Source organism: Netta rufina, assembly GCF_964035555.1.
Source record: "Netta rufina genome assembly, chromosome: Z".
NCBI lineage: Eukaryota > Metazoa > Chordata > Aves > Anseriformes > Anatidae > Netta > Netta rufina.
The window spans coordinates 72,977,152-73,003,736 of NC_140126.1; the positions used below are offsets into that span (position 1 = coordinate 72,977,152).

The 26,585-nt window shown below is 38.6% G+C and overlaps 1 protein-coding gene across 1 annotated transcript in view; it reads left to right on the top strand.

Moving 5' to 3' along the window:
* Window positions 1–928: 928 nt before the first annotated feature.
* VCAN (versican) overlaps window positions 929–26,585 on the top strand; it is a gene marked incomplete at its 5' end in the record, with an annotated part of 106,031 nt that continues 80,374 nt past the window's right edge. The window contains 4 exons of the mRNA XM_084305214.1: window positions 929–998; window positions 10,205–10,576; window positions 20,928–21,102; window positions 21,217–21,344. Coding sequence (XP_084161340.1) covers window positions 929–998; window positions 10,205–10,576; window positions 20,928–21,102; window positions 21,217–21,344 — 745 coding nt within the window. The remainder of the gene's footprint in view (window positions 999–10,204; window positions 10,577–20,927; window positions 21,103–21,216; window positions 21,345–26,585) is intronic.

Genomic DNA, 26,585 nt, shown 5'->3' on the forward strand with positions numbered 1-26,585 from the left:
TGTAAGCTGTGTAGAAAACTTTCCTGAGGTTGAACACATCACCAGTAGCTTTCTGAAGAAGTTAACTCTGTCTTGCTGTCATGTTCAGGATAGCTTGCGGAGGTTTTTGGGTGTGTTTGTTAATGCCTTAACCCTGAAACCTTACATGTAAAGAGCAAGAAATTAAAATGCTAATGCAAAAAATGCTAAAATATGTATATGCAACACAAGGTTCATAGAGATAACACAGGTCTGTATCTACTAAATCTCTGTTTCGCTGTTCCATAAAGCAATTCAGCTGTGATGTCTTTGAGTTCAGGTTACTTGCCCAAGTTCAGAACCCAAGCAGTGTATTTTGGCAGCAATATCAGGAAACTTGGGATTTTGTGATTAAAAACTTTTTTTTTTTTTTAAGGTCAGTGCTTGACAAACTGCTGATGAAAGCTGTTCCCTATGATGTCTAGATAGTGCATATGTGTAGCTATGTGGAGGAGAGACTACTTACAAAAGCATTATAATTGTTGACATTTATGAGAATTATAATGCTTTCGTTAGCATGCTTCTTAATTTTTCAGGGTATTTGCAGATTCAGGGGAAACATTTTCAGAACTGTTTCATGCAGAACAGGTTGTTTGCTGGTGCTAAATGATAAGATGGTCTGTGTTACAGACATAAAGTCACCTGAAGGTTGGAGCTGAACTGGCAAGACCTCAACAGGGAGAAGTCATCATGTTGTATCCATGTACTGCTACTGCTGTATGGGATTAGGTTTAAAACAGTGAATAAAATGCCAAAAGCTCAGTATATTAAGGATTACTGTACTGTCCTGCTGAACATCTTTCCTGAGCAGATGACTCCTTCTAATGTCAATGATAAATGTTAATGTACTGAATTGTCACACAATGTACTACTAACCACTTACTCCTTTTTTCTTTATTTGTAGGTCAAGATGTTGTTAAATATAAAAAGTATCATATGGATGTGCTCCACGTTAGTTATAACATATATGCTACCTAAAGGTAAGTCTGTTATATACCGTTTCATTTATTAATATTTGTTTTAGTGAAAATGGGAATTGGTAGAATATTTCCCAGGACTCAGGAGATTTGGCTTTTGCTCTTGCCTCTGCCACTGTCTTTACTGTACTGTGTACCTAATTTTGTTTCTGTTTTCTCCCTATTACCTTACTGATTTATACAAAAAACACTTAGTGGGTGGGCATGCTTTTGACGAGGTTTTTACACACCTGTCTGATGTTTCCGGAGGCTTGTAAGTGCCATTACTATAATTCAAGTGATGATAAAGGCTGTAGCATAACAACATTACATAGCGTGAAGCAAAACAGCTTGCCTTCTCCAAATGTTCAAGAATGTGTCTTAATCCTTTAGCTTGTGCTTGTGAAATGTTGGACCTATTGTTCAGATATGTCTCGTACATTCAGCCTGATTCACAGAAGAGCTTCTCTGCAGTAGATAAGGTGAGGGCTGCCAGGGGCTAATTTTAGTGCAGACACCCTCCACAAGGGCTTCAGTGCTGCTGATGGGGAGCAAGAGCAGAGTGCCAGGATGGACGTAGACAAGCTGCGGAAGTGGTGAATAAAGTGGGGGATTCTTAGGGCATACCTACCCGTCAGGTTCCAATGACTGTTCTCATGTAAGTCATACCACTGAAGCCTTTTGGGTTTACAGGTCAATGACACCCTCTCTGTAGTCAGGGTGGAAGGTACATATATACATACAGATGGGGTATGGGGAAAACCAGTAGCCCCAATTTATGCTTGGCTCTGTGGCCCACTTAGGAGCACGCAGCTGAGGTGGGCAGTGCGGCTGCCAGACATTCTGTTGTGAGGGGCTGCTGTCAGCTTACCTGGATGGAGTGGTGGCAGGCTCCTGGCTGCTGGAGCCTAGAGCAAGGACATCTTAAGGCAGGTGCAGGTCTTAGTTTTGGGTGGAAAGGAGGAGCCGTGTTTGCTTCTCATGGTGATAACATGTTAAAACTGAAGTACCTATTCATATGTGGTTGCTATTGGTATTTGACATTTTGATTCAAAAGTAGTGAGGAAAAAGCCCCTACAGCTGCTGCAAACTCAGAAAATTGGGATAATAACTTCCCCAAGGCTCAAGGCAAGACACAAATTTTTCTTCTTGTACTCCTTCTACTACTTATGCTTTATCTGCTTCTTTCTGCTTTTCCCTCCCTACCTTCCTCCCTCCGTCCCTTCCTCCCTCAGTTTTCCCTCCCTCTTCTCTTCCTACCTTCTTTTTTCCCTCCTTTTTTCTTTCTTTCTTTATTTCCTCTTTAGGAACTGATTTTAGCCTTTAGAAAATATATATCCATTTTTATCCTACTTTTATACCATGTCTAGCAAAGTCTTTAGGTAGTCCTGTAAGATAAAGGAAAAGAATGTTGTGTTTAGTGGAGTTGACTTAAAAATATGTTTTTTCCTCCTTTTCCTCAAGCAGGTTGGGAGCCTTCTTCCTTAAAATTAATTTTTTACTCCAGTCTTCACTAAGAACACAACAAACCAGGATGATTAGAGTCATCCTCACAGACAACAAACTCAAAGCTTCAGAGAGAGGGCAAGACATGAAAACTGAGCTTCTGTTTTCTAATTCAAGAAGGGCAGAGATTCATTTGATTATTAAATGTTAAGCTGTTTGTCCCCATTTTTTACTTAGTAAAATGTCTGTAAATGTACATTGATGTATGGCTCTTGGATCCACACCAGGCATTTAATAATTTGTTCATATGAAACATTCTGAGAGGCAAAGTAAATGATGATCACAAGAGGTCATGAACTGGTAATGTAAGTCTACATAGCAAAGTTACAACTTTTTATTTGCTAAGTTATAGCTTTCTTCAAGGCAGAAATGTCTGTTTTAAGATACGATAGAGTGTTATCCATGATTAGTCAGCTTTAAAATGGAGTGAATTGTAGTACATCACTCAAAGGAGTAGAGGTATAAAGATTTTAAACTGATAACTGATCTTGAGATGGAAAGCATGTAAGGAGAGATCACAGAATCACAGAATCACAGAATTTCTAGGTTGGAAGAGACCTCAAGATCATCAAGTCCAACCTCTGACCTAATATTAACAGTCTCCACTAAACCATATCCCTAAGCTCTACATCTAAACATCTTTTAAAGACCTCCAGGGATTGTGACTCCACCACTTCCCTGGGCAGCCTGTTCCAATGTCTAACAACCCTTTCGGTAAAGAAGTTCTTCCTAACACCCAACCTAAATCTCCCCTGGCACAACTTAAGCCCATTCCCCCTCGTCCTGTCACTAGGCACAGGGAGAACAGACCAACCCCCACCTCGCTACAGCCTCCTTTAAGGTACCTATAGAGAGCGATAAGGTCGCCCCTGAGCCTCCTTTTCTCCAGGCTGAACAAGCCCAGCTCCCTCAGCCACTCCTCGTAGGACTTGTTCTCCAGACCCCTCACCAGCTTCGTCACCCTTCTCTGGACTCGCTCGAGTACCTCGATGTCCTTCTTGTAGCGAGGGGCCCAAAACTGAACACAGTACTCGAGGTGCAGCCTCACCAGAGCTGAGTACAGGGGGACGATCACCTCCCTAGCCCTGCTGGCCACACTGCTTCTGATACAAGCCAGGATGCCGTTGGCCTTCTTGGCCACCTGTGCACACTGCTGGCTCATATTCAGCCGACTATCAACCAATACTCCCAGGTCCTTCTCCACCAGGCAGCTTTCGAACCATTCCTCTCCCAGCCTGTAGCTCTGCTTGGGGTTATTGTGCCCCAGGTGCAGGACCCGGCAAAGAATCACAGAATCATCTAGGTTGGAAGAGACTTCCAAGATCACCTAGTCCAACCTCTGACCTAACACTAACAAGTCCTCTACTAAACTGTATCACTAAAATCTACATCTAAACATCTTTTAAAGACCTCCAGGGATAGTGACTCAACCATTTCCTTGGGAAGCCCATTCCAATGCCTACGAAAGGAATCTGACAAGATATTTAAGCCTGATGTTTCTGCTATGATTGATTTAGTCTGTTCGTGATTATTTTGGGCTATTATATTTGGGCTATTATATCTAATCTCACATATATTTTAGTATTAGGTGGAGTAGTTCTGCCCTTTCTCTATCCCCTGGTGGTAGTTGGCATGTTTTGCTTTGTGATGACACTTATTTATCATATATGGCCAGCTGAATCAGGTAAATGATTTGCCTGAAAGCGGATGACTTTTTTTTTTTTTTTTTTTTTCAGCTTAGTTTTCGGTTGGATCATGTCTTTGATCTTTCTCAATGCTTTTCACATCTGCTTGAGCTGGCAGAATTAGGGGCCTGGGAGTTTGGGGGGAGAAGTGGGTCTGACCCTTATAGTGGTGAAACACAGGATGGCACCTTTAGATGTCTCCTAATTTAATCCGCCTTTGATCACCTCTAAAATTGCTTTTGTGACCTCCAGAATAGAAGTTCAAGTAAACAAAAAGTTATATGTGAAAATGCTGGAAAGGTCACCTCAGGAATATAGACCAAGTTCCAAGTTGTTTTTATTCACCTGAAGCTTTTGGAAGAAGTGTAGAAAAACTCTTTTGTTCCTAGAAATACACTGTAAAGTTCATGAGTTTTATTTTCAAAGTTGAGGGTTGTACTTTTGCCACAAACGTTCTTAAACGTGAGATTCCTTAGAGTGTGGCCATGGTGGAGAGGACAAAGATGATGAAAACATTTTCATAAATCAATCCAATAGAGTCTGGGATTGATCCATATCCTTCTGTTTTGTAGAAGTTAACAGTCAGTTTGTGTGTATATATACACCCCTTTTTGAGGATAGGTGCTACAAGATCACAAATTTTTCCAATACAGCTGTTACTTTAGTTAAAAGCAAAGCAAACTTTTAAATGAAATCTGTGTTTACATTTGGATGATTAAGGAATTTCTTAAGTTTCAATTTTTTTAACATCCTGCTTTTGAATGCAAAATTTATGCCTCAAAATCTTTCATGAACCACAGATTCCCATACCTCTGTTCCTGGAATGGATCTGGTAACCCCATATGGCTTAATTAAGTAGTCACTTGCATATAATTAATAGCAATATTTCCTTTCAGGCAAAAGTGTTCTGAAAGCTTAAAGTCTTTCTTTCAAAACTCATATGGGGAATTTGACAAAAACAACAATTAATTTATAAAAAATAAGTTCTGGTGAGTTGGCATTTTCTACTAGGAAATATGTTCTGTTGAAAACTTTAAACTTCAGCTGAAAATTCTAAGCATCTGTAATACTTGGAAACTAACCTTATTTTCCTATCTGATTCTCTAATCATGTGTCATTCAGTCTGATGTTCAATTTTGGCATCACTCAGGCTGCTTCAATTATTCAGGAACATCATCCTAAAGACTTCCCTTTCTTTGCCAGTGGCCCTGAAAGGCTTGATTTCGATGTTCACCTCAACATTCCCCTTCCCCTTCCCTTCTTCCTCTTTATTTTTTTTTATTTATTTTTTTAAGTGTAAATCCTGGAATCTGGGGGTCAGATTAAGCCATAACAAAGCTGAAGTTTAATTTAGAACAGAGCAACTTATAAGCATTCAAAATTTTATGCATTCATCACTAATTATTATTCATGTATTTGTTTTCTCTTCCACTCTCATTTATTTGAATGGTCACGTTCATAAATACCTAGCATATTTACATGGCAAGCTTTTTATTATGTTATTAAACTTTCTTTGGGTCTTGGTCCTCAGTTATGTCTGCTGTCAAAGTTTCATATAAGTTTGTGCAAGCAGTCCATTAATTTTATTTTTTGAATATCTTCATTTAAAAAAGGGTTAATTAAATTAGGGTTAGTGAAAAGACTTCTCTTAGACTTATTATTAGTAGTCAGATTAACAGAACACACAACTTCATTGGTCATTTCAGTTGCTCTTGACAGATATATCGTATGTATATGTAGGTTGTGGATGAAATAAAAAATGAGATTACTTTTATCTCATAAATGTGGTTTTAAATAAAATCTTATCCTTTAAGCATTTTTTTGTCTGCTTAATGTGTAACAACATTCTGTTCAGTGAAGCTTAATTTCATAGCAAAATTGTTCCTATAAGCATTGTCACTTCACGTAAGGCATTTGTTCCACTTTTTGTCCATTCCATACCTATTGGTCTTGCCATATGGTTAGTGTAATACAACATGGCAGAGTTCTGTCCTTTTTTTATCCCTTAAAATTTTACTTTAAGAGTTTTGTAACATTTACCATAAATAAATAAATAAATAAATAAAATGTACAAAGAATTCTATTCTGTACAAAGATGCTTTGCTTTCAAGTGAGAAGTTTTTCTATAGTTTTTGTCCAACTTCAAAAGAAAGACAGCAATCCATATGTCATTGGCAAGATAAGTTATGTTTACAGCCAAAATGGTAGACTAGGAAGACCTACAGCATTTTTGCTAGGGGGGAAAAATAGTGTGAAAAGTCAAGATGTAACTTATTTTATTTTATTTTATTTTATTTTATTTTATTTTATTTTATTTTATTTTATTTTATTTTATTTTATTTTATTTTATTTTATTTTATTTTATGTTATTTTAAGAAAAAAAGTACTATGTGCCATCATCTCCATGATAAACAGATTAATATATCTTACCTTTAGATTAGGGGAAGATAGCACAATACTAAGTCTGTGAAAATCCTACCCAGTAATTTAGACCTGACAGGACTGTCTTTTGTTGAGGTATCACATAGGAAAGGTCTTCATTCTGCTCATGCTACTTATTCTGATGTTGGAGATATTTAATATTTAAATTGAGGAAGACACAAAAACCCAAATGCTAAGGCCCACAGGACTTGCTGGTAAGCTGACTGTATGAAGTGCTCTGAGCCTGACACTGCAGTCCCATCATCTTGTACAAAGCTCCCATTGACTTTGCTGGGAATTCTGCCAAGACGTGTCTGTCGCCAGGTGATTCGGATTTAACTGTTTATTTTTTTATTGCCTGTGCATTTTCACTAATGAATTAAGTATGCCCATGAGTGATACATTTTAGTTAGTGACAGAATGCTCACATTAATTGCCAGACAGTTTAGACATTTCAGAACCATCTCTTGCTGAAGAAAGCATGATATTACCAGTATTTTAGGTCCTACATGGGTAAGTGAAGATGTGTCATGAAACAGTGATGATATGGAACACTTGGAAAGCTTGTGATGTGGGCAATACTTACTTTTCTCAAGTTATGTTCAAATTCCGTCTAAGGAACAGTCTGTCACATAACATCCATAGTAGCTCAAAAAGAGACACAACATTGGAGTACAAGCATAGGGAAAATACTAAAGAAAAAAAAAAAAAGGGCTATATGGATTAATAAAAGATATTGATACTTTCTCCATTGGCCAGTAAATTCTGCTTGGACTACTGCAAAAAAACAAGTTTTTTGTTACCTTGCAGTAACATCTCCTAGCTTTTAATGTCAAACACACACATATATATATATATATTTATTTTTTAGTAGTAGTAGTGAAAAAGATCTTTTCTCACCTTCTGTTGTCTTTTTGCTCATTCTCCTCATCTGCTAGTCAAAACAGAAAGTGCTTTTAAAAAGCACTTTATAATGCTTACAACCTTTAGATATATATTTGTACCTATGTGGTCTTCCCCTTTTCTAGATTGTGGTCCTGTGTAGGGTAAATCTAGTTTGCATATCATGATGATGTTTTCGCTGCCAAGGGTTTCAGTCTACTGATGTGAAGACACAATTTTTAAAGAGAATAAATTTCCTCAGGGTTCAGTAGTGATATTCCAGATCACACATAACCAGAAACAACTCTCTTGAAAGTTTATTAAAATTCTGTCAGTCAGGATAATTGTAACGAGGTCATTTTTCATTTAAGAAGTTCCTGTAATGTATATAGATGACAAAAGATCATAATAAATGCTAAATATTTTGAGACTGATTTTAATCTCCCACCTGTGCAATTTGGCAGTTTTTCCATCACAACTGATAGGACTAAGTCTTCATTCTATTTTTCTGGCTCTACCCCATGGTAATTCAATGATGTTTCAAGAAATTAAAGGTGATATAAGAGCCAGTGATGTTTTCCTACTATAAATCTTCAGAATAAAAGCAGCCCTTTCAAGTTTTTAGCAATCAATTAACATAAATCAATGTTTTATTTCCTTGTAAGCGGTATCTGACTTCCCCCAAATTCTTGCTTCAATGGTTTGGTGGTGTTTTTATTTGTTTGTTTGTTTGTTTGTTTGTTTGTTTATTTATTTATTTATTTATTTTACCCAAATCAACGTGTTAGCAATCAAAGCTTTTGAACTGGTGTTTAGTCTTTTGTAACTTCTACAGGATTGTCTTCAATTTCAGTTTGCAATTTCTCTAGTCTTCAGTTTTATATTGGTCCTGTTTTTGTTATCCCTTTTTTTACATACAGATTCTTGCTAAATCTGGACCAGGCTGTGTGAAGCAGTTAATGCTTGACTGTTAGATGTGAGTTGTAGCATCAGCAGTCTCTGCTTGCTTGATAAAGTAAGCCTGAAAATCTCAGTGCATGCCTGAACCATAGAGTGAAGCAACTTGCTGGTAGATCTACTCAAACAATCCAGTTCCATGTGGACTTTTCAGCTGAGATTGTATGCAGTGCAGTTGTATTCACACAGCACTACACCATTGTTGCTATACTTTCTCTTGTCTAATCAGTTTTGATACAGATATCTTGATTGTCTTTGTGTTGTGTTCCCAAGCATTTCAGTTTAGGTAGGCATGAATGGAAATGACCTAAGGACTTCTGTTCCAATTTCTGGGTATTTTTTGGTTAGTTCAATATTTTTCTTTTTCAGATTAGTTCTTTATTATCAAAATTCATGGCCAATAAGCTACTGATTGTTGTATTGAACATGATACTTTACATGATACTATTAAATTCTTTATGCTACACAATGTCACCTGTTGCTGTTAAAATAATCAATAAAGAGTTTCTTCTTTTTTTTTTTTTTTTTCCCTTTCTCCTTCTCTCTTTTGTGTTTCAAAATATTCTACTCCTTTTGTGCATAGATGATAGATAGATAAATAGAGATAGATAAATAGCTAGGTAATGTTCATGTGCTGGTGTCTCTTATTTCACTGTGCTGGTGGCTGGTATTTGAAGATATTTTCATTCTAAACGTCATGAATCTTAGCTGACTTAAAATTGCTGATCATCATTTTCAGCCTTTGAAGAAATGTGTGAGTGCAGGTCAGTGAAAGAGGAGATATAGGTTCTATTATATGTCAGCTTTTAATCTTCATTAAGCCATTAAATATGGTGAAATAACATGACAGAGAAAATAAATCTTACTGAAATCCTGTCTTTAGACAGTTGCTGTGTGCAGGTTGGATGAACAGTAGTCAACTTTCCCCTCAGGATATTGTCAGATGGAAGCATTTCACTGTAAAGTGTTTGCAGCTGGAGATGTCATAAACATGATAAAAGTCCTATCAAGTCAAGTTTGAGCCAAGTAGGGACTTTCTGCACACTTTGCTTCCTTTTTCGCCTTAACATCCTAAACTACTTCATTTCTGCAATGTGTTAATGGCTCCTAGGCTCCAAGGAAATAATTTTGAAAGAATGACTAGTTGGGAGGATATAACTGGAAAGGCTTTTGTTTCAGCATGTATGCAATAAAGAGTTAACCCTTGAAAGACTAATGATGTAAGTGGTGCAATGTAAAACAGCCTATGACTTTGCGTACTTCTAGGACTTGAGCACATGAACATGCTGTTTTGAGGTAAGACAAGGAGTAAAAGTCAGTAGCTCCCCTAAATGCCTGTTTGTTTTTTGTTTGTTTGTTTGTTTGTTTGTTTTCCCAGAAACAAATATGTGATAACTGGCCAGCTGTCACTGAGAGTGGTTTTACTCCATTGAAGAATGAAAACATAGTTCTTACAGTTCAACTGCCATCTATAAACTTTAAAATAATTTCCAAAGAAAGTTGATAACTTTACTACAATAAAAAATGGAGAAAATAAATCAAAGAGTCATAAATAAATAAATCAGTGAATTAATTTGTCCAGACAGGAAGGGGCTCAACTAAGGGCTGGGGTTGTTGGTACAAACTCTTTTTTACCTTACAATGAGCAGACCTCTTATGAACCAGCTAAGGTTCATGGAATTCTGGTCTGTTAATCATTAAATGCCAGTGAAATGTATGTTTCTGATTTTGCTGGTCCACTAATGCAATATCTCCTTTCTCTCCCCCTCCACCTTCTAGTTAAAGCAGAAAAAAAAACCCTGGTGAAAGGATCCCTGTCTGGAACTTCAGTCCTGCCATGCTTCTTTTCAACCACACCCACTATAGCCTCCAGCTATGCAGCTGAATATCTTCGAATTAAATGGTCAAAGGTTGAACTGGATAAAAGTGGAAAAGATGCAAAAGAAACCACGGTCCTGGTGGCCCAGAATGGGAACATCAAAATAGGCCAAAACTACAAAGACAGGGTGTCTGTTCCAACCCATTCAGAGGAGACTGGTGATGCTTCACTGACTTTCTCTAAGCTGCGTGCAAGTGATGCAGGGGTGTATCGCTGTGATGTGATGTATGGAGTTGAGGACACACAAGGCATTGTATCATTGGCCGTTGATGGTAAGAATTTATGTTTTTCATTTGTAGTCAGCAGTGATTACAGTCAACATGGCAAAAGTTAATAATTACCATGTAACTTGAAGGACCATGTTTAGCAAATTGTCATCCTTCCTTAAGTGTTGACTTGCTCCATTCTCTTTTCGTTTATTTTTAGGAATATTTTCCAGCCTGTGGCTTTCCCATTTCTCAGTTACACCTTTTGGGAGGCTACTTTTGATTTTTGGAACAAATGCCTTTCAGTTCTTCCCATAGTAGTTTGATTCTTTGATTGGTTTTATTTCCTTTGCAAGACGAGCTCCTGCTTTTACAATTTGTTTTTAGCAGATATTTCTAAAGTTTTCCTAAAGCAGTCCTTTTGAACCATGGGATGTAATATAATAGATCTATTTGAAAATATCAGTGTCTTTACAAGAAGACAGAGTTGCTGGGCAGAAGTAGTTTCTTTATAATAGTTTCTCTAGAATGAAAAGAAGCAACTGCCTTGCCCTGATGGAGCTGTGGCTGGCTTCTCTTGCCACTTGCCATGTGTAAACTGAGAACCACTCTTTTTGTGATAGGAGCATCAAGCACAAAGGAAAAGTTCCTTTTGTTCACATAATTATTATTGGATAGGTTGGAGAATCATCTGCCAGCAGCTGCATGAAAACACATAGGGAGAAGGCAGCTAACATTCTTCCATGGATCCAGGGCTAATAGCTGGCTTGCAAGTACGAAAAGGAAATAGGCTCCAAAACTTTGAGGAAGAGAATTGTTCTTATAAAGAAACATAAGAAAAGAGGCAGGGCTTTAAATAGAGTGTAAATGGCAAAAGGAGCATTGGATCTATAGGTGTTCTTCTCCTAAGATCCTGTTTTTACAGCATGATAAGTACAGCGTAGACTGCTCCAGAGCCTGATGCTGTATATCCCTGTCAGTTTGGCACTAAGCCTGAAGTAATAAACTGCTGAAAGGCAGGGCATGTTAGCCCAGGCACTATGCCATGTCAGTGCGAAGTCTGGGCCCAAATTACTCCACTTAGGAGAACACTGTGCTATGTAGATGTACCAGCTTTCACAAGCTTTGATTTGGACTCTGCCTTGTGCTTCTTTGCACTCAGGTGTTTTCTGAATTTTGGGTATTTATTTACTCAAGTGATTGAACCTCCAAACAAACATTAGTATCTGCTTTTGAAAGACATGGCTTTGGCTAAGATTTTTGGTGAGCTTAATAATGCGTTGTTCATCCAGTATGTCAAACTTAACTTTAGCAGTCTTTTGGCGTCTATTCAACGAAAGGTTTTGAAGGTGTGGTCTTAATTTGGAAATACAATAAATCAGTGTAACTATTAATGTCTTTATAACTTCATAAGCTGTTTAGTACTAATGGCTAAAACAAAAGAAATCCTGGTTTGAACATTATTTTTCACTAATGAATGTACCTGGCATTCCTTCTTCCTTTTCAAGTGCTCCCTTGACTACATAGCTATATCCAGGAGCAGCAGATGTTCACTACAATAAAATATCAGATGATTTATGGCAATACTTTACCTTGTGTTAGTGTTCCTTCAGAACATTGTGATGAGATGCACAATTCAGGTCATTTTGGAATTTAAAGAAAGTTTCACACACACCATTTTCTCTATGAAACCACTCTTTTCTATGATTATTTTAATGTTAAAATTTGGGGAGAAGAAGCCAGATTTTGACCCACACAGAAAACAGCATTGTTAAGTTATCATTTTTGCACTTGATTTTCCATTTTATTATATTATATATTATATATTATAAGTTATAATAATAATAATAATAATAATAATAATAATAATAATAATAATAAATTAATAATAATAATAATATATTATTATTATTATTATTATTATTATTATTATTATTATTATTATTATTATATTGAATATATATTATATTCCATTCTATATTAACTACAAATGGCATTTATCAGACTTTTAAAGATTTAATATTAGTGTTGCCACTCATATTTTGTGCCCTCATTTCAGTAAGGGTTTCTGCAGGCTTGCAAATTCAACTTTTACCTTAAAAAAAAAAGATAACAGAAGCAAATGAATTTGTCACAAATGTAATTTAATTTATTTACATCAACTTTTTGAGCCTGTACCCCAAAATAATAATTGCCAAAGGAGAGGTGTGTCCTCTCTGTGCATAGTTTGTCGCCTGTTGTTAGCACAGTATGGGAGAATCCTCTTTCCATGTTAATTGCAGTAACTTTCGAGGTGACATCTGGGGTGGTTCAGCACTGTTTTGGTCCACTCTCCCAAGTAGAGTTGGAGCTGGTGCTTGCATGGACCCCCATAAAACCTGGGTAAGATTGTCACCACTTTTGGTAACTTACACATTCCAGGCTCATGGAGTGAAAGACAAAGTGCATTTGAGTAGCACTCTTTCTCGGAGGTCTGAGAGACATGTTTTGCTTCACCTTTTCAGTGAATTAAAAGTACATGGACAAAGTGGTTACTGTGGTTCAGCTTATATTATAGTAAACTGCTTCATCACAGCTGAACCCCAAAGTAAAGCAGAATTACTCAATTGGAAGCTTTTGCCAAACTGACTGTGTGGTGACAATTTAGAGGTAGAAGGAGTGTTACTGATGCTTCAGAAAGCAACATTCTTGTATTTCTATTCTTTCAGTGACAGTGCTGTTCTGTACATTAAATCAAGTTAATAAATTACAGGAAAGGCAGCAACACAGGACCAGAAGGACATGCTAGGTCACTTAATTTGGTTCCTTTGGCATTGCAAGTAACAATGTTATGTGCTGTGATATATGCCTTCATTAATCCCAAGATCAAACAAGACTGCCCATTTGCATGATTCGTCAGGCACTTTGCGTATTTCATCCCAAAGATCTGTGCGGTTAGACTGAACCATACCCTGCACGTTACTATTTTCAGTTCACAGCTGGTGAAAGCGTAAGAGAAGGGAGGGAAACACTTAATTTTAGTCGACACAGGAAGCCTTGGGCCCGCCAGATGCCTACCCTGCTAGTTAATGGCAACCATGGAGCTGTCCGTGAGGCTGGGGAAGGAGCCAATGCCGGCAGGTCTCCAGTCGCACACAGAAGGGCAGTTTCGTCATGCTGGATACCTCTTTTCCTGTCCCTAATTGTAGGAAATACTTTCCTTACACCATGCTTGCTTGTTGTAATTACATCAGCTTCTCAGACAGGAAGATTTTGCGTTCAAAATAGATCTAACAGTCCTGCAGTATTATGCACTTGGAGCTCTTACAAAAAGTGGAATATGCAGAACACGTCATTCATGTTTATTTTTCCTTTGAGGTGTTGTCTCCTCTGCCGCCTTTATACTTTTCTGCTTGAAATTCTCCCCTTTTCTCAGAACGTTTTTTCTTTGTCAGTTCTTGCAATTGTATTTTTCTAATGTGTTTTGAGTTTATCTTCAAGACACATCTTGTAATTGATATTATTAAACCCACTTTACAAACTGTCTCACGTTATGAGCCCTTGGCAGTTGTGCTCAGATTTTGTAGACCCCTTCCAGCTGTTTTATTCTACTCTATTATCATAATTTTTGGATGCTCAAAGTTATTTTTTCCTTCATTCCTCGTTGTTTCCTTGCCACTCTTACCTGAAAATCCCAAGCCCTAGAAGCTTTCAGATAACGAGGAGAGATGGTTTTCCCTTCTTGCTAGCTGACACCGAGCTTCCTCTCCCTTCCCACTTCTAGCTGCTTCTTGGCACTGGGGCATTTCACCAGTATCCCAGTAGAGACATGTTAATAGGGACAAGGTAGAAGTTAACTACCAATAGGCAGTGATCTTCAGGCCCTCTGATGATCATCCTTGAGTTTTTGCTTGCCCACTAATAGTTTACCAATCACAGTTTTACAACTGGGAGTTGGATGCTAGGTATGAAATCAGAAAACAGGAAAATGACGTAGGATAAGTTTTACCTTCAGCAATTTAAAGTCAGGTGCCTGGCCCAAGCTAAGCATGTTGGCTCGTGCTACTCTCAGCTCCTCTCTGTTGAGTTTTGTGGGTGAGATGAGCTCTGTGGGAGCTCATATCCCTCTTCCCTAACCAGAGAGACTTAGATGGATAGTGTGAACAAGACTCCTAACCTTTAGGCAAACAAACTTTGGTGAGTTGTATCCTGAAAAGGATTTAAAAGTGTTATTCTGCCTCTCTATTTCCATGTTCATTCCCTTTCTCTAGGTATAATAAAATCCACTTGTATAAAATAGTTTCATAATAGCTCATAAAAAGCTGACCTAAAAGTACAGAGTAACAGTATTCTTCATTCTTAAACACAATTGCATAATTGAACATTTAATGAACTTGTCATTTTGTGTGGTGTTATGAAATGGGATATTAAAAAGCTATATAGATGACCAAGTGTAAACAAAATGATTTTTATTTTATTTATTTATTTATTTATTTATTTATTTATTTATTTTGTCTACCTTGGAGATGTCTGCAGGTTTGAATTGGCAAACATGATCCTTCAATTTTCTTGCCTTTTTTTATCTTGTGGTTAAATACCCGTCTTGTCAGTGATTAAGTTTTAGCAATAGCATTACTCTTTTCTTACTGATGTTTCAGGAGTCCCCTGTTTTCATCGGCCTTCTTTTGTTAGTTTCTATTTGAATCCACTGCATTTCTGAGAAGCCTTTTATAAATTGCGTTTGAAAAAAAAAAAAAAACAAAAAACAGTAAGGAAACTCCTGGGCTTAAAATACTAGCCTCGTTAAGGGGAAGAAGCAGCAATTAGGGAGGCAGAGTAGACGGTAATTCACATTTTCATTTTTATGCAAACTCTTCTTTCTTGCAGGCATTATAATGATAATAAATGGGAGTTGTTTCCAGTGTGGGAACACTGCCACTCAATTGTGCTCTGAGCCCTGAGAGATTGTGTGTTGACAACCTAATTGATTTATTCTCTCTGAAGCCAGAACTCCCCTTTATTATCGCTGAAGTATGGCGTTTGAAGATTTTTTTTTTAATCTTTTAGATTTATCTGTCTTTAAATTTTATCACCTGTTGATGATGAAACTCCGTGCTTCCTTGATTACTAAATAAAAATTGTCTGCTTCTTTTTTAAGCTTGTACTTTCCCAAGTGAGTGATGCTAAGGAACCTCCAGCTCCCTTAGCTATGAGGAAAGAGCACAATGCATAATGACCATCAAAGGGAGGGGGGAACTGACTTTAGGGTCAGAAAGAGCCGGGTCTGAGCACAGGGCACCTCAGCGGCAGGGAGGAGGATGCTGTGGTCCAGCTGCCCTTGCCCTGGTGCAAGAACTGTGGAAGCAGTGGCTGATGGATGTGGTTTGGGTCGGGCTGGAGGACCTGCAGAGAGAGCGTCCTGCAGAGGCTGACACGAATGGCTGCGCTTATTTTTATCCTGTCAGTCATCACCCAACATGAGGGCAGCTCTGAGAGGGACTGCGTATTTTTTGGTTTTAAATTTTAAATACTTTTAATTTTGATATGAGTGTTTTCGCCTCAGTGAACGCTCATGTGGTCAAGTGCAGAGATAATAAGGCAGGTGATCAATTCAAAGGTGATGCAGATGTAGTAACCCAGTCCTCCACTCTGGCAACCCCTTCCCAAGAAAAAAACAGGTAATGCTCAGCATCAGCTGCTTTCCTTCTCTGGAACAGCTTGTTCAGAGAAGCCTGCATACACCTGTGAGCTGTTGCATTAGTTCATGAGGATGGAGGCAAAGATTTTGCACAGAGGAGCAATGTGTAAGTTGGTGCAATAAATCTCTGCTCCTGGAGAGCAGGAGGATGGAGCAGAGCAGTTGGTGCATACTTTTTCTCTGCACACTCAGAGGATCCTGGAGGCATTTGGCAACCAATCTCCTGCTGATGCAATGCAGCCCTGTTCCTCTCAGGTTGCCAGAGCATAAAACACGTCAGAAAATGGGTGCAAAGCCTCAAAGGAGGAACACAGCTGAATTACTCATGCAGGAAGCTGAAAATGTTGTGCTGTTCCTTCTTCTCATACAGTGCTCACTCCTGTTTCCTTTGTTTTGGCATGTATTTGTCATGTAAGTTGTTTTCTACATTAAAAGCAAGAAGGATCACTAAATTTGTGCAGAACTGTGGCAGTGAGGGATATTTGAAGGGTCTGCACCACTGTGACTAAGGCTTGGACCTAAAAATTGACAGTATGACCACTACCATCATAATCTTTTCTCTTTAGGTACCCTTTGCTGTATGAGACTACTTGTGAAATTTAGGCTTTATGTGACTCCACGTGGGCATGTTGCAGCAGTGTGAGCTCACTAGTGAAAGTGAACTGTCATTTACTAGCCACAATAAGGCAAGAACTATCTTGGAAGACCCCTTCCCCTGCCATCCCAGGGGGTGTTGCAGCATGATACCCTGGCAAGTAATAAAGAAAAACTGCAGCCCAAAGGTGTGAAACCATAGAACAAGTCTCTTACCCAGGGAAGTCCTAGTTTGTTAAAAGTGAAATACTTCACACGTTCGTTCACTGGTCTAAGGCAGAGGTGAATGAGTAAAAGACATTCTCTTTTCTCAGACAGAAGTGAATTTTGGATGCTACAAATTACTTTCCTATGAGTGCCCTTCCTTGCAGACACTACTACTCCTTCCTGTAATTAGACTGACTTTGTTTGCCAGATGTTCAGTGACAACATTATGCTGTTGTAGTCTGTTTTCCAGTTGCTTTATTTGTTTCTAGGGTAACTCTTTTTTTGCCTTGTCTTTCAGAGAGCAAATAGACAAAGGGAAAAAAAATCCTTTACAAATGTTTTAAAGTGCAAAAACTCGGACAATGGATTTTTCCCTCCTTTCTCTGTCTAACTGAAACAATGAAAGTCCTGCACTTTAATCTTCTTAGCCCCAGGGGGTCTTCTAATTATTGCAGCTGTTGCACAGGCTTATACATACATGTCCTCCTTCCCATTCATCTTGGAGGCTCTTTTATGTCCTTTGGCTCCTCACTGGAAATGGACGAGCCTGAAACTCTGAGAATAGGTGAAGTTTACCTTTTGGATCAGGGTGAGGAGAACAAAGCATTCCCCAAGTTCCTTTCCAGGATTTACAAATGACCAAAGGCATTTTCTCAGCACTGCAAAAGCTCCTTTAAATTGGCAGTCACATTAACTCTTTAGTCCTGCCTTACTCAGGTATTGCAGAGAGCCCACACATATGCCAGTCAAGAAAGGCAGTAGTTGCTTCCAGCGTGTAGGAAACAAGAGGCAAGGTAACTGGTTGCTGAGAAAGCACTCATATATTTAGGCATTCTGAAACTTTAAAAAAAAAAAAAAAGTGATTTCAGAGAAATATGTTGCTGTCTTGTGCTAACTTAATGAACCTGTGGTTGTATGGAAAAGCAGCGCCTGGATGAAGTCATGCTACATCAGTTAAGCAAACTTGTGGGGGAAAAATATTACAGGCAATGAATCTAAATTTGTACAAAATATGTTTTAGTTATTATTAAAATGACAAACCAAATGAGTAAAGTGCTTAACATACTTGTGCATTTCTGGTTTGACTCTGAGTAATACTAAGTGTCAAATATTGTATATTATTGGTACAATAACCTTCAATCAGGCCAAGATGGCCAGCTTGTGAATAATATTACAGGTTCATACTTACGATTCAGGGTAAACGTTTTATCCACTTCCATCGTAAGCTAAGTAAAATTTGCCTGTTTCTTATGTCTAGACCCCAGGCACCAAGCAGTCAAGTGAACCTCATTTTTTTATTTACTCTTGTACCACTGAATAGAGCTGTGCTGATTTACACCATGAGTACCTGGCCCATGGTGTTAACCATGTTACTAAGTACCTAATAAATTAAAATAAATAATGCATACCACGGCTTAAAAAAAAAATCTCCAAGTAATATTTTTATTATTTTAAGCTTTTAATTATTCCAAAAGTAATTAGTTATTGTTTTCTAACTTTTCATGTTGTAAGTAGTGCTCTGTGATGGACAGGGAATAAGGGACTGTGTGGGTTGGGGTACACAAAGCCAAAATACTGCTATACACACACGTACATAAGTACAGACATCCATATATAAATAAAGTTTTGCACAACTTAAGGCAACACAAATGGTCCATAAATTTACCTTCACCAGGCAATGGAGGATGTCCTACAACAGAGAAAGTACAGAACTATAGGAGCTGGAGAAGCTCTCCTTCTGACATTCCCTTTCAGTGTCTCCCACTGCAGAGAGTTTACATTAGTAAGAAAATGTTCTGGCTCGAGACCGTGGTGTAGCACGGAGGCCATCTGGAGTGGTGTGGCTCCATCCATACCATTATGTTCTTTTGGCTCCCAGGAGGGGATGAAGGTGCCCACTGGAAGTTGTTCCTGGGCTTTCCTAACTCCTCATGTTTGCCCAGAAATTGTTTGGAAGGGTGTTACGGGGCCAGGGCCAAGTCATGCATTGAGCTAGTCAAACTACTTAACAGTCTTGATGATGGAATTGCGGGCACCTGGAATATTTAATTTACGAATATAAACATAGCTCTATTTTTTCAAGATGTATTCTTCACTTGCTGCCTTTGCCAGTTTGACACTTGGGTTCATTTGAAGCTGAAATTACATCATTGCTTGGAAGAAGCACTATGCATTATGGATTCTGTCAGCAACTCTGAAAAAGCATTTTATAGGGACTGTAGTGGTCTGTGAGGTTCCAGCTAGTGGCTGTAGCTGGTGTGTGGGTCCATACTGAATAACAAAATAGAGGGTTTCACAATGATTCCTCTTCTGTTTCCTGTTTCTCTGCCGGTAGCTTTGATGAAAATTGGTGTCTGATGATTGAAGTTTGCCTTTCCTGTCTGTGAAATGTGTTCTATTTTCATTTGAGAAATTATTGGCCATATTCAGACCTCTGATAATGGCACAGTTTTACTGACTTGGTCTGTAAGAGAAAAAAAAATAAATTCTAAATACACTGGAACCTCTTGAATTACCACTTTACTAAGTTACCCATATTACTACTTAGAAGTAAATTAACAGACTTCTTCCATTTTTCTTCCATCTTTCAACAATGCTGTAATAACAAAGAGTTTTCATTAAATTCATTATTGCCACAATGCCACTGTTTTTCTGGACCATATTACAGTATGTTATTTCCTCATCATGAAATACTGTAATAAAATCATTGGAAAAATGAAATAAAGATTTATTTCCCTGTTTTGTAGACATTCTGTGTAGTAGTTTATGATGTTATAATGCTTTTGAATATTTTAAGAGTGAAATAAATGTGGTTAAAAGTTATTTTTCAGCCATCATCAGGAGGCATCCTTTTGATGCTAAACTGTAAGAGATACTAGTGATAGAGAGGAAAGTGATTTTGCCAGATGGGCTATATGTTTTCTGCCACCTCACAGTTGGCACCCTTTATAGGTTGTTTTAGGTGTGCATGCACAGCTGTTACCGAATTCAGTGGGAATTATATGTATATAGAAAACATAATGTGTCTCCTCAACAGAACCTGTCTTAACCAAAACCATCTTAACTCTACCTCTGCCTCTCCAAACATCTGACATGTTCAAGCAACTTTGGAAATTGTCTAGATTCTTTCCAGAACCATAAGGGCCCCAAATAAAAGCAAGCTTTGTTTTGTCTGTTTCACTTGTACTGTGTGCAGGAAAACCTAGTTATGAAGAATTGACCACCAGACATATGTTTATAAACGTCACATTTGTAGTAAGTTTTGAAAGCATAGAAACAGACATGGGGCCATAACCAACGATCAAAACTGTATCAGAAGCACAAATTGTTTGGTGTCGCCGTTGGCCATGTGCCTCACTGCGGCTACCAGACCTCAAGGAATGCCCTTTTCCTTCTTGGCATTTCTGCATGCAGCTACTGCAGCTGGCTGCTTAGGAAAGTCTGGTTTTAATCCTGCCTTTTCTGATGACTAGATGTGCTTAGTCTTGCCTAATAACACAGTTTGACTTGCAAGTGGATGGGCCAATAAGCCAATGCGTCAGGTAGCACCCATAGCATATGTGCCATGCCTACAGTGCAGTTGGTTGACTAGTCATGGTGGCTGTGTGGTGCCATGGATGTACTTAGTATGCAGTCTTCCTTTTGGTCATGATTTTCTGTAGCACACCGGTGAAAATACTTAGATGGTTTCATTTCTTTTTCTGTGTACTCTGAGTATAGTTCCAACTATTTTAACGTAGGGTGTCATATAAATACTGGTAGCGGCCACTAGAGGGGGAGACATCATTTATATGATGGAATATCTCCTAGCCTTCTGGTGTTTGAATTGTACCCATCTGTTTTCAGCATTGTAACAATATGCAGGTAAAGTTACAATATAATGATGACTGCAGAAGTGATGTAAGATGTGTCAGTAATCTGAACTTGTTATCTTTTCAGGTGTTGTATTTCACTATCGTGCAGCAACCAGCAGGTACACTCTGAATTTTACACAAGCTCAGCAGACTTGTCTGGACAATGGTGCTGTCATAGCAAGCCCAGAGCAACTGAAAGCAGCCTATGAAGATGGATTTGAACAATGCGATGCTGGCTGGTTGTCTGACCAGACTGTTAGGTGAGATATCTAAAAGGCCCCTTGAGAGTGCTTCTCCAAATTAATATGCTTAGCCTGTACAGACATAATGTGCTGACTTGCTGTAATAATAAATATGAACATGCTGCATTTCAGGTATCCAATTAGACATCCAAGAATTGGCTGTTTTGGAGATAAAATGGGAAAAAAAGGAGTCAGAACATATGGGCGTCGTTTTCCTAATGAAACTTATGATGTATATTGCTATGTGGAACACATGAAAGGTAAGATAGGTCCATATTTATTCTACATGACAGAATTCAGAGTGACTTGGGATTCTAAACTGGAAGGGCAAATAAATAAGGAATTCTGTGTACAATGCAGTTTGACTGTTTTGAATCTGCAGAGAACTGCTGAATGTAGTGAACCTATAGTTTGTGGTATAGCAGGCCTTAATTAAAAGCCAATGCGGAGTGTACAAAGAGGCAGTCAAGTTTAAAGCTGCTATAGTTAGTGACAGTAGATCTCACAAAAGTTGCTGTTGAAACATCTTATTTTTTTCAATGTTATAAAAGGATTTTCAAAGAAATGCATTAAATGTTTGAGAAGCTATATATATCATATATATATATATAAAGATGGATAAAATACATGTGCCAGTAACTGTATTATAGTACATAAGGTATGTAATTAAGGTTTTTAGATGTCCAGAACATAAAATTAGAAATATATTTAATTGCAATCCAAGTTTAATAATATCTCTTTGGAAAAGGGGCATCTCAGTGTCAAAAAAGAAACAATTAAGAACTTTCCATTGATGAGCAGGCATCTTTAGTGAAATTATTTGCAGTTCAATAGTATGATCATAGTCTTTGCCAAAGCTGCAAATTAAACAGGGATTATGATCCTGCCACATGGTAACTACAAACCATAGATCATGGTGTGAACCCTACAGTAACTCATGGTCCATGGTTAGATTCTGTGATCCATATTAATTCTGCAAAGAGTTGGATGGCAAAAAAAAAAAAAAGTATGATAAATTTCTCAGTGATTTGGCTGTTCTAGCATGCTCGAATCTTCATGTTACAGTTGTGATATTATATTCATTTCTTATAGACTCCCTTCTGAAGTGAATTTAACCTTATCCTTTCAGTGGGCCTATAGATATATTCCAAATACCAGATATCCTTATGCTTAGACATTACTGTGACAAGTTAAATATGTATACTTAAAATATAAGCATAGCAATATCCTGTCCTGTTCTGTAGCCTGTTTTTTTTTTTTGGGGGGGGGGGGGGGGGGGTTGTGCTAGTTATGTGCATGGGAACTTCACTCTGGTACAGAAATACTTTGCAACCAGGACCAAAGTATATCTTCCATTTACTGCAACAGTCTGAATATGTCACACTGCTTCTGTCTTGAGAGATTTGTATTCCATACCAGTTTCAGTGTTCCTTTCTAAAAAATACTAATTATAGGTTTTTTGAGCTGCTGCTTGACTGATACATTTAGTTTAGTGTTGAAGTCATTGGAACAATACAGTCAGCTATGGTTCTGAACAAGCCTGCCTTTGTATATGTACAAATGCAAAATTAAGGTGCTCAGCATTCATTTGTATTCTATATTAGAGCGGAAATAAATTAGATCATGCAAAGTTTTCTGATGATGATATCTTTTAGAGACTTTAGTCACTGATACCAGTAAGCATTTTTCTGTTATATTTAGTAGTTGAGGATCTGTCCCAGACTATGTTTACTTTAAAGATTTCTCAAAGAAAAAAAAAAAAAAAGCAATAAAAGTCTTGCAAACACTGTTAAAACATACAAGCTTAGAAACTGAAAATTAACCAATGGAATTTTGTTAGTGCTTAGTATTGTCTTAATTTTACTTATGCTCCATCTGTATCTGTCAGTGAACAGCATATACAAACACATAGAATTCATAACATTCATTACCTGTAAATCCTTGATGGAGTTGAATTCTGAATCAACTCCTGAATCAAGGCTTATAAATTCAATTTAGGTCTGTCCTATATTACAAAATCCAATTTTGACCTGGGATGAAGACCAAATGTGTTTTTCAAATAACAATCTTCCTTTCCCTCCTAAGTACAAAGAAGTATGATAATATGGAGAAGCTCATCCAGGATGCATTTGAGCCAGCAGTTTCTCAAAGTCAAATATTCTCACTGAGATTTAAAGAAAAAAAAATAAATTAATTAAAAAAAAAATATCTTGGATGTGAATCTCTTAGCATTTATGAAAAGACTTAAATTTAAGAATACAAGGGGGTTTGATCTATCAAACCACGTAACAATAAGTATGCTCATTTTACCTTCTTCCTTGTGCTGTATCTTGTGGAAAACTGTTTAAAGCAAATGCAGTTTTAGCCTTTGTCTTAAAGGTACTTCAGAGCCTGGGACAAGACTTTTAAAAACTGCTCTGACTTGAAGACTGCAGTTGAACACTTGATCCAACAAAGTTCTCCAACACAATTGCAAAGCACATTGTAGGGTAACAGCCTGTTCACAGAGATGGATACATGCTCAGAATGAAATTCTGCAGGAGGCAAAGATGCCTGCATGTTTATCTGTGGTCCTAAAAAAATGCTAATTTTGTTTGACCTAGCCTTTATCTAAATACTCTCAGAGTACATATTTATAAAAATATTCCAGAATCTTTTCCACCAAACTAAGAAAAGAACACTCCATCTTACACTGGTACATATTGTACACCTCTTTTTGCTCTGAAGAGATTATGAGATAGAAGTGTGATAAATTATGTCTGCATGTGTAGTTCATAGGTTCACAGAATGGTTTGGGTTGGAAGGGACCTTACCTTAAAGATCACTTAGTTCCAACCCTCCTGCCGTGGGCAGGGACACTTCCCACTAGACCAAGTTGCCCAAAGCTCCATCCAGCCTGGCCTTAGGCACTTCTAGGGATGGGGCTCCTCTTCAGCTCCCTCTTCAGCATTCTTGTAGGTCCCTTTTAGGTACTGGTAGACTGCTATAAGGTCCTTCTGGAGCTTTCTTTTCTTTGAACTGGACAACCCTAACTCCCTCAGCATAGGAGGGGTGCTCCAGCCCTCTAAGCATCTTCGTGTCCCTCATCTGGACCCCCTCTAACAGGTCCATGTCCTTCTTGTGCTGGGGGCCCCAGAGTTTAACACAGCACTCCAGGTGAGGTCTCACAGGAGCAGAGCAGAGGGGGAGAATCAGCTGCTTTTGGTGCAGCCCAGGGTACAGTTGGCTTTCTGAGCTGTGAATGCACACTTCTGTCTCATAGTGAGCTTCTTGTCACCCACTGCCTCCAGGTCCTGCTCTTCAGAACTGCTCTCAATCCATTCTCTGCCCAGCCTGTGTTTGTGCTTGGGATTGCCTCGGCCCAGGTGCAGGACCTTTCACGTGGCCTTGTTGAACTCCATGAGGTTCGCACAGGCCCATCTCTCAGGCCTGCCCTGGGCCCTCTGGATGGCATCCCTTCCCTCCAGCGTGTTGACCACACCACACAGCTTGGTGTCATCAGCAAACCTGCTGTGGGTGCATTCAAGCCCACTTCCCATGTCACTGATAAAAGTGTTAATTAATACCAGTCCCAATACCAGCACTTGAGGAACACCACTCATCACTGGTCTCCACCTGGACATCAATTGCAATTCTTTGAGTGCAACCATCCAGCCAATTCCTTATCCACTGAGTGGTCCGTCTGTCATATCCATGTCCCTCCAATTTAGAGACAAGGATGTTGTGTGGGACAGTGTCAAATGCTTTGCACAAGTCCAGGTAGATGACATCAGTTTCTCTGCCCATATCAACCTACACTATAACCCTGTGGTAGAAGGCCACCAGCTTTGTCAGCCACAATCTGCCATTAGTGAAGCCATGTTAGCTGTCACTGATTACCTCCTTATTTTCCATGTGCCTTTGCATAGTTTCCAGGAAGATCTGCTCCATGATCTCTATAGGGACAAAGGTGATAATGACCAGCCTTTACTTCCTCACATTTTTCTTTTTTTCCTTTTTTAAATATGGGGATAATATTCCCCTTTTCCAGTCCGTGGGAATGTCACCAGACTGCCGCAACTTCTTAAATATGATGGATAATGTGTTAGCAACTTCATCCACCTGTTCCTTCAGGACCCTTGGATGCATGTCCTGAGGACTTGTGCACATTCAGTTTTCTTAGATGGTCTCAGACCTGATCTTCTCCAGCCTTGGGAGGTTCTTCATTCTATGAACTATGGCTAGAGCACTTGCTGGTGAAGACTGAGGCAAAAGTATCATGGAATACGTCGTCCTTTTTTGATATCACAGGTAACCAGTTTTCCTTTTCCTGTCTGTACAGGGCCCACATGTTCCTTGGTCTTCCTTTTATCACTGATGTACTTACAGAAGCCTTTCTTATTGCCCTTGATGTCCCTGGCCAGACTTATTTCTAAATGGGCTTTAGCTTTCGTAACCTGATCCCTGGCTGCTCAGATGATTTCTTTGTATCCTCCTGGGATATCTTTATTTGCTTCCACCCCACAGTCTGTAGGTTTCCTTTCTTGTGTTTGAGTTTGACCAAGAGCTCTTTGTTCATCCATTGTGGGCCTCCTCCATTTTTGCCTCACTTCCTCTTTGTTGGGATGCATTACTCCTGAGTTTGTAGAAGGTGATCCTTGAATATTATCCAGCTTTCTTGGACATCTGTTCCCTCTAGGGCTTTATCCCATGGCACTCTATCAAGCAGATTGCTGAAGAGGCCAAAGTCTGCTCTAACAAAGTCCACAGTACTGAGCTTACTGTGTGCACTTCTTTCTACCCCAAAGGTCTTGAATTCCACCATTTTGTAGTCCCTGTAACCAAAGCTGCCCTTGAGATTTACATTCCACACCAGCCCTTCCTTGTTGGTGAGAATGAGGTCCAGCATAGCACCTCTGCTCGTTTACTCCTCTACCACTTGGAGATGGAATCTGTCATCAACTCACTCCAGGAACCTCCTGGATTGCTTATGCCCTGTTGTGTTGTCCCTCCAACACATATCAGGAAAGTTGAAGTCTCCCATGAGGACCAAATGGTCATGGAACTGTCTCACTTGCTGGGTTGTGTTGGTCATGTCCATAGATAATGGTATTGCTACTAGAAGCACTTTACTGTGGTAATAAGGTGAACCTGAGAAGAGAGGAGAATTTCTTCTAAGTCAGTTACGGTTTTACAAATGACATCAAGAAAGTAGAGTCAGGCCAACGCTGAGCGTATAATTTCTAATGTGCTCATCTTTAAGCTCTCTGTGTAACAGTAAAGCCCTTTATGTGGATGGGTGACCATGGTGGAACAGATAGTTGCCAATTAGCTATACAACCTCAGCCCGCTGTAAAGAGATTTTGTTGCTTCTGTCAGTCAGTTTTAATGCCGGATTATTTCAATAGCTAACCAAGTCTTTCTCTCTTTCTTTCTTTCTTTCTTTCTTTCTTTCTTTCTTTCTTTCTTTCTTTCTTTCTTTCTTTCTTTCTTTCTTTCTTTCTTTCTTTCTTTCTTTCTTT